Here is a 9489-nt window from a genome sequence, read left to right on the forward strand (position 1 = left end):
TTTCACAACACGATACAACAAACACATAACAGATTGACTCTTGTGCCCTGTATTGCTTGAAAAGAGGCTTGGAAGACTTCAGTTACATTTTTTAAAATTAAGTAGCCTGTGTTTGGATCTTGGTAAGAGCCAAACCTAGTGGCTACAGTTACTGGCAGCCAGCTTTCCTGTGGAAAGAAACTATGCAGGTATAAAGTGAATACAGTTCATGCTTTGACATTAGCAGCACGTTCTCCTTAGCAAATGCGCTGGAATCTCCACACTGAATCCAACAGGGTCTTTTGTAGTACAGTACCTGATACAACCCTTGTTTCCCTTACTTAGATAGCTTATCTGTTCAATTTATTATTTAAGATTAATAAAACATTATTTCTAACATTTTCAATGGCACTCATAAATTTACAATCAGAAATACACTCTGTTGAGAGATGTCAGCACACTGGATTTAACTGATGGAGAAAATAAAGGTTTTCCTTTGATCTGGGGTTTATATGACCATTCACAGCATAGTAATTAAGACTGGAGCTATTTCTGCCTTTACAGTAGGCAGCGGACAAGCATTTAAGTATGTCTTCACATGTCTGAAAGTTTTATAACTTAAGTTCTTTTCAAGTATCAGCCATGATCAGGTAATTGTCTACCGACAAATGGCAATCTGTGATTCTCCTCCTGATTGTCTCCTGAATTGACCAAGATATTCCTCTGCTGTTTTAGCTGTTGCCTTTAGCCCACTGCTTTCCTCTTCTTCACTAGGCTTCAGCAGCTATCATTTTCTCTCCAACTTCTCCTAAATCTGGGAGCAGGTCTATGGTTTATGTTGCCTTAATCAAAAGAGTAACGCAGCCAAAGAGCACATTTGGACCCAATATGAATCAGATACCAAAAAAACCCGCAAAGTTTAAGGCCTCTGTCCTGTGAAAAGTCCTCAGATTCTCTCCTAAGGCAGGAAGATTTAAGCATGTCTCAGGCCCTCAACTGATTCCTGCTTGAATGCTAGTGAAAAAAGGAAGCCTGCCTAGAATTGAAAGAGGGTAACTCATTGCCTTTTCACCTCACCAGTGCTAGATTGCCAAAGGACTTGATTAAGAGATTCCATCAGGTAAGGACACACTTGGTTCACCTCCTAAAATGTCCATACAAGGTTGTCTCTGGGTTTTATTTTGCACAGCATACCAATTTTCCATATTTGTTTCCTAAAACTACAGATATTTGGCACTAAGGCTACCAATTTACTAGCTTTTAGCCCACAGAGTCTTACGGCTCTGGCATTGTAAGAGCCTTAGAATTTTTTTTTTCCTTTTCTTTCACCATGTGTGAAAGATCTCAGGCATTATCACCTCACTGAAAGAGACCCTCAGCAGTCTCTTATGAAATTGCTCAAGTGGAACTCATATTCCAGACAATCAGCAGAGTCCAATCACTATGGCTGGATAACGTGTGAGACATTCCTACTCCAGTCCACTGAGCTGCATAGTTCTTTTTTCTCCACTCACTTTTCCCAAATGTTAGGCTACTACAAAACAGCCCAGCCAAATTTTCAACTGCATTTCTTCACACTTAGCTCAAACAGTGATGGAGGGGATGGGGGAGACTAGAACTATCCTGTAGGTAATCGTTATTTTGTGTGAAATATTACAATCAATGTCAATGTTACCATACGTGCAGGCAAAATCTCAAAGGAGTAACAAAAGCTACTTCCCACTGGCTCTTCAGAATGTACAGTAGTATGCACGTTGGCAGCCCTCCTTCGGGGTCTCTAAAAGACTTCCAGAGTTTGGGAAAGAGAAAGCATGGGGCACAAACTGCGTAACTATGTGGATAGCAGATTTGTGGATGGGGCATAGATAGGATTCATGTCCTGTAGGTATTACAAACATCTCTGGGTTTAAGTGTTTGCATACTGAAAACAGGAGTGCGCTACCTTAAAGTACTGTGACGGAAAAAGGACACAGGGCTGGTGACGGTGCTCTTTAGACCGCTGTGGACAAGCAAGCGGAGCAGCCACTGAGCATTACACTGGCTGTATTTGATGGCACACAACTTGCAGTGTCTTTACTTGTGGCCAGGCTGGTTTCCTAGACAAAGATGATGGGAGGGGGGGGTCTGAGCCCTCATTTGTCTATCACTGCTGTGCAAACCCAGCTCAGGCAGTGACAACAGCAAGTATTGCTTTCACTATGCTGCATCCCTCCTGTTTTCGGTGAGCCTGGAAGATGCCCAAGAGGGATCAGAGCAGTGAATTGTTAACCATTGTCTTGTAAAGGTGTTGATTAAATCTATCTCTGTCTCACAGATTTGCTGCTTTTGAAAGCAGAAAACTGCACTTTAGACAACCTCTGCACTGTAAGAGTGAAAAAGGCACAGTTCAGAAAGCCAAGCAACTGGATTTGTCCCTGTACTCCTGCTGTCAAATGGGGAATGGTACTGAAAACACTCATTTGCTGGCTAATTATTGAAACAAATACTTCTAATTCTAGTGGAACAGAATAAGCAACTCCCAGACTCTGCTACGCAGTCAAACTGGCCCGATGGCATGCTGCAGCCAATCCCAGCTCAGCATCTGGATGAAATAAAGACCTTGCTGGGAGAGCAGTTTTTTGTGCAGTATACTCAGAGGTAAGCACAACACACACATTCTTCTCAGAGCAGACTGATGCTATTACCAGTATCACACAGTAGCCTGAACAGCTATAGCAGAATAAGTGTTTAAACATACAAGTGGGGAAGAGAGTTGAACTTAAAAAAAATCATTGGTCTAGCTTCTTAAGAACAAAGACAAGGGCGATTCACATTTAACACTCATTTTTGGAAAAGCTTATCTCTTTGACTTTATTTAAAAAAGTTGCTTCACTGATAACTGCTAGCAAGCTGTCGTCTGGCTAAAATGGGAGTTTCCACTTATTCTGCTTCCTTTAAATCTGTCTCCACACATCGCATCTTTTGTGGGGGATGTTTACTTATAACGAGAGATGGTCCACTTACAAGTCACAGTTCTCATTAAGCATCCGCTGGTTTAGTACAGCTTTTGTACTTTTGGCATTGAAATGCCTGTGATAAACTGCGTCCAGTGTTGCAAACAGATACCCACGGACTACGAGCACTAGACTTGGCAGCTCTGCATCTCCCTGGAAGTTCAGGTGGCTGCGCTTAGCATGCACAATGAACACTTCTAGAAAGCACCACAAAAGGGTTTAGTAACTAAGTATGTGGCAAACCTTAGAAATAAGCCCTCAAAACAGCCCACAAAATATCTGTATGTCAGCAAAAGAAAGTCCACAATCCTCGAAGTCTAAAGCATACCTATTCTTTAAATGTTCACTTTTTTTGCTTTTGTAGTCATCAAACCCACTTTTTTTAATCTATCCATTTCTATTCTCCACCAATTTAATAGCTGATTTAAAGATTCAATTTTGAATCTTCAGGTATCCCAAAATACATTTTGTCTGTGTTTGGCCCACAGAACGCTTTACCACAAGGAGAAGAAACACAAGGCAAATTTAAAAGAAAGCAAAACTGAAAACAAACCAATCCACAACCAAAAAAGCAAGTAAGATCTTTCTGATTTTGTGTTAAAGGCCTCAAAGCAATAATCTGAGCATATATGCAACTTGGAGAAGGAAGATGAACATAACTGCATTTTAGAACGGTAAATTTTGTATAGCACAAAACCAAAAACAGCTCTTTGCTGACACTGCAACATCTCTCTCCTATAGAAGGAAATAATAAAAAAAGTTTATGTATAAACACAATAGGTTGAGGCTGCTATTGGCAGGTCTAAATAGTGCCTGGATTTTGTTCTGCAAACCTTTTCCATTAACATTTCTGTCAGGAAAGCTGACTCTTTAGAGATGTAAGGAAGCATCTGATTTTAATTTGGTTGTAGAACAAGGGGCTACTCTCTGAATCGTGCATAACCAAGCTATTGAGCTACACCCAGCTCTATTTCCATATACCAATGATGATGACTGCTCAAGCATGACCTGCAAGTGGGAAAGCAGCAACCCTCAGCCTTGTTTTAAGCAAATTAGAACAGTGTTAGAACAGTAAGGATTTTCTCTGAGAAATTTGACCCTCATCATCATAATTTTGCCCCCAGTTCTTCCATCCCTACTGTTGCACAGACAACTGTTAATGTGGTTTTTGGCCTTTCTCTTTTCTCCCATTGACGCAGGTTCTGTAGCATCTTCACCTTCTTCAGTCACCACCTTCACTTGGTGTCTCCTGATGATGTCTTAAAAGCTTGCCCAGCCATGCACAAAAACTGTTTATTTAATTTCAGCTCTCATCCGAGATAAGACTATCCACACAAGATCCCACCATCTTGGGACATCTTGGGGTTCTTCATTTTCTAAAAGATTGGGCTCCAGCAAAGCTAAGGCCCTGGTTGAGTGCTTTAGTGTTGCCTGGGATTCTAGTCTAAGAAAGCTGAACAGAAAAGAGAAAGGAGGAACTTCAACTGTAATTGACCCACACCCAGAAAAAACATTAAGACATGCTGGGAAATCACAGTGAACTGCAGAGCCCGATTCCTCTTTCACAAAACCCTGTTTGTCCAGTCTATGTGCAATTGCCTGCCTGCTGGCCAGATCCAGTGTAATTCAGGGCCAGCTGAGACATGTCAGGCAAACAGGGCTAAAAGACAGGGGAGGAGCCTCACTTGGTAAGGTTTTTTTCTGTTTATACTCTGTCTGCTTATTAAGTCTTCACAGAGGAAATACAGTCTCTGCCCCTAACTGAAATTTCAGATCATTTTTTTAACATTTCATTCCCAGGATGCTTGCTGCTCATTTGTTAACCCAACATGTGTCTGAATTACTCAACGCATGGTAGTTACCCAACAAGATATTAGTGCTGCTGGTCTTCCAGCACAAAATTGTTCTTAGCAAAGTTTTTGACATTTGTGTTAAACTTTTCCACACACAGACAGATGTGCCCATTCTCCAGATCAAAGGATGATTAGCACTAGATGTGCTATGCAGTGACATTTGTGGTGCTTTTTGCTCATAGCAGTCTGAAAAATGGAAGGTGTTTCCATGTACGTAATTCCCAGTGCTATGGCCACAAGTTTTAGCTATGCTGCACCAAAGATGCCAACCCAGAAGCAGCCTGTTACCTTCAGTGCTCCTATGTAATACCCATATTTGTCCTAATAGGCAGCTTGAACATGGAAAAATCCCATCTGCCCTTGTGACAAGTGATGCCTGAGCTCTTCTGGGAACAAGTCTGGGCTTTATCTGCCCAAAATCGGCAATGTGGTACAGGAAAGGGCAGATGGGATAGATGGAGGCTGCTGGAGGCTGCTGAGCCAGCCAGAGTGGTGGGGCCTGTCAACATGGCAGGTAAGCATGGCTGTTGAGTATGTGACAATGGCACGATTCACCGGGGCTCCCCTCCTTCCACAAGTACTGGTTTGGTGGTCCCCACCCTACTCCCAAGGACACTTCTGCAGACAAATTAACTGAACGGACAGCTATTTTAGCCAAGGGTATGCTTCTACTCTCACTACTCTGCAGGGTATTTGCAGCCAAGAAATCAGTCCTGGCCAAAAAGGTTGCTGCAAAAATCACTGGAGATTTTACTCCTGGGAACATGCTGTCGCCATATGGTCTCCACATTAATACCACCAAATAAGTGCTTCATAAACAGTGTTCTAATAACAAATACCAGAGGAATTAATAATAATCTAGCTATTATTTTCTAATGTTCTCGCTTTATTAAGAACATTTATGCTGTCTGAATGAGCTCTTCTAGAAAAACAACATCTGGCACCCACATGAGTACCTGATGAAATCTGTATGATCTGGGGTATCTTACAAATTTATTGTCAGCAATGGCATCCGTTTGTGCCAGCATGGCTTACAGTAACATGACATTTTTCTTTTGTTCTAGGTGCATAGCGTAATGTCCATGCTGTACTACACTCTGATTATAGCTTTTTTGATCGGCATACAGGCAGCTCCAAAGTCAGAAGACAATGCTCCACTGGAGTATCCTGCAGAACACTCCCTGTTCTATACTCACCTGAGTAACAGACACCACATTCCCAAGGCAGCTCCACAGACATCCCACAGCCACTCTACTTGGACGACAGGTAGAGGAGAAGCTATCAATATCACCATGGATCCAAATTTTTTTAAGAGGCGCTTCCGGTCTCCTCGGGTGCTGTTCAGCACACAGCCCCCCCCAGTGTCAGGGCGAGGACAGAATATGGGATTTCTCAGCAGTGCAGATTCTCTCAACAGGACTGCCAGGACCAAGAGGACTGCCCATCCCGTATTACACCGGGGAGAGTTCTCAGTGTGTGACAGCATCAGCATGTGGGTTGGGGACAAAACCACAGCCACTGACATTAAAGGCAAAGAGGTGACAGTGTTGGGAGAGGTCAACATTAACAACAATATTTTTAAGCAGTACTTTTTTGAGACAAAGTGCAGGGACCCTAAGCCAGTCTCCAGTGGGTGCCGAGGGATCGATGCAAAGCACTGGAACTCTTACTGCACCACAACTCACACCTTTGTCAAAGCGCTGACAATGGAGGGCAAACAAGCAGCCTGGCGATTTATTCGAATTGACACAGCCTGTGTGTGTGTGCTCAACAGGAAGTCAGGGAGACCCTGAGATGGATCTAAACCCCATGACAACACCTTCCTACCCCCCTACCTCAGTATGTAAATTATTTTAAGTTATAAAGGAGTGCATGGTATATTTATAGTTTATACAGTACAGAAAGAACCTCATTATTTATTAAACTCTTTTGGAAACCTTGTGTGTTATGCAATTTATTTACTGGCAGAACCCTTGAAAAGATATTCACCCTGGTCTCATTCAGGCCTACAACTGAAATGTTCACAGGGCCACTGAACAATCTTTGCTTGTCACTCTACAAAAAGAAAACATTTTTCACACAGTTTTCACACACATTCCACTCTTCCACAACAATATAATCTTCCTCACAAAATCTGCCAGTTTACTGTGAAAATCTTGTAGGTTTATTTTAAATTGAAATGTTTTGTCCAGCTACCAAAAGACTGAAAAAGACCTTTCAAAACTTGCTTCCAGTTTTACTAAATATCCATAAAGATATTAAACATATATAATTAATCACCTTAGTGTACTCCTGGTAAAAATATAAGTTCTTCACGTTGCTAAATAAATTTCTAAGACCTTCAGTCATTTTTTAAAATTGCCAAATTATTTTGACTGCAAAAATAATCAGTTCTGAATTATTTTGGAACATTTGTCTGCACAAGAGTAGAATCAAGATGTATGTATTTCTGCATTAAAATGGCATTTTACCGTTCATTACTTATGAGTTACATTAGAGTGATGGGGTTTCAAATGTCAATATACGTATATAAATAAAAAAGTTCACGTGGCTTGTAATTAAAACTTGAAAATTCTGTCAAGCTATTATTTTGGCAATGGGGACTTGACACAAGAGCAAGCCTTTTCATGCACAAATGACAAAAATTTATTCAAAAAATAAAATAAATCACTGGGGCTCTGTTTTAGCAAGAAGCCCCAAAATAACCCTATGCTCATAATTGCTGTGCTTTGGGGAACATTAGTCTGTAGAAGTATGCAGTGGAGCCTGAGGCCTGTGATGGGTGTTTAAGTAATTGCAAACTGAATAAAGCTGCAGTTTCCCTCATTGTTTCCTTTGGAAGAGCAGCTGTTATCCATTGCAGAAATTGTTTCAAAACAAATACCATTACTGTTTTTCAGCTTGGTTTCGTCCAGGTCCTAGAGGGCACACTTTCACCCTTGCCTTCCCTCATGTACAGTTATTTCTTTAATGAAAAAAGCAGACCAAACATTTCCTTCCTCAACGTAAACAGCAAAAAAAGGGCAGCAGATCTCTAGAGAAAATGCACTGTGGCAAAACAGTGCCAGTGGAAATAACCAAAGCTAGACAAGATAAGCTTTCTCGTAGGATAGTGCCAGTCTGTGTGAAGTGGACTGCACTGAGACAGAGGCCATTCGTGAAAACCAGTGTTATGCCACTTTTCAGCTCCCTCTTGTTGATGGTTATGTGGTATACTCCAGGCAATACTCCAGTAAGAAAGTTTTGCTCTCTACAGAACAACATTATTTGCAATAATTGTATGAATACTCAGTTATCTGAAAGGTCAAGGAGAGGGCAGGCTCCTGACTGTCCTGTGTCCTCCATATAATGACAACTTGTTGTCAAGCCAGGGCAGACCATGAAGACTAGGGAATACTTACAGTGCAATCACACAGGCATCAGATGCACTCAGTAGCGGAAGACAACAGCAGTGCAGCCACCTGCCAGTCATCACAGGAGACACAGAGGAAGACCAGGGGAACACACAGTACCCTGAAGAAAAGAAAAGCACGGAATTGGAGCAGAGTCCTGCCTCTGCTCTTCAGCAGCCTTACAGCAATGAACAAAAATAACAAATCTGCTTCAGAAAAACTTTTCACCATACGTGACACAATATGACTAGGGAAAAGCTGCTATTCATCCAGGACTTCCAGGTTTATGGAGACTGCTATTATTTTACCAATAACATAACAAAACTGCAATTGAAAGTGTCTCATAAATGTATTTGGTAATTCCAAATGTGTAAGTCTTGGCATTTCCTGAAAGAGCTCTGCAACTGATTATTTTCTTAGAGCAATCTTGGGAACTGACATTCCTTCCACATCCAACCCACTTAGGAGTTTCTCCAAGTACACCTTAAAGCACACTCTTGCTAAGAACAAAGTACTACTACATGTAACACCCAATCTGAGGGACAAAAAAAACTGTCATTTAAAAGCTCTGTGAACTACTGTTATAAGTCTGGATCTTGATTGAATTTCTATTAATAAACATTTAGCTATTCATTATGGGGGAGGGTTTATTTAGTCTTGCAGCTATCAGTGCAATCTATTCCACATTTATCCCTTCAGCTGATTTTTTTTGTGCTCCTAAGACTGCAATTAGACTACTCGTTCATCCTTCATGACAGTGATCCTACCTACAGTGAGGTCCCACCGTCACTTCTTGCCTGTTCATAAAAGAGGTTTTGAGAGGGAGGGTGGAAGAGTGAAAAGGACATTCCGATGCATTCACACTTATCTTGATTTCATTGTTAACCACAGAATCTCAAATTCCAGACTTAGAGCTACAAATGCAAGCCTGTGTAGAAACTCACAAATGCTACTGGTCTATATCATAACAGGATGGATTAATAAAATCAGAAACAGGATGAGACCTGGAAGAGTATTTTTTACACTTTTGTCAATACTCTGGAGGCTTAGCCTTCTAAATCATAGTGAAGCCAAGGACAAGAAATCTTTTGTGAAGACCCTTCTGATTATCTCAACAAAAAGCAGCTCTTAGTATCCTACAAAGACAGGTGAACTATCAGGGTAAACTCCTCTATACATTATGAGGGTATCTTAAAAGTCAGTGTTTCACACATCATGCTAACTACTCAGTCTCAGAATGTCATGTCTCTAGGAGGTGAATTAGTGTGTGCA

At 41.2% G+C, this 9489-nt stretch overlaps 1 protein-coding gene across 1 annotated transcript; it reads left to right on the plus strand.

The window, feature by feature from the left end:
- The first annotated feature begins 2472 nt into the window (after nt 1-2472).
- On the plus strand, nt 2473-6764 carry NGF (nerve growth factor (beta polypeptide)). Its single transcript, XM_008945549.1, has 3 exons — nt 2473-2616; nt 5154-5339; nt 5890-6764. The coding sequence occupies exon 3, from the start codon at nt 5902-5904 to the stop codon at nt 6616-6618; it is 717 nt and encodes a 238-aa protein (XP_008943797.1). The 5' UTR covers nt 2473-2616; nt 5154-5339; nt 5890-5901; the 3' UTR covers nt 6619-6764.
- Nucleotides 6765-9489: the final 2725 nt, after the last annotated feature.

Source organism: Merops nubicus, unplaced genomic scaffold (assembly GCF_000691845.1).
Source record: "Merops nubicus isolate BGI_N331 unplaced genomic scaffold, ASM69184v1 scaffold7558, whole genome shotgun sequence".
NCBI lineage: Eukaryota > Metazoa > Chordata > Aves > Coraciiformes > Meropidae > Merops > Merops nubicus.

Coding starts and splice junctions, on each gene's coding strand:
- NGF (XM_008945549.1), top strand. CDS start 5,902: ATGTCCATGCTGTACTACACTCTGATTATAGCTTTTTTGATCGGCATA.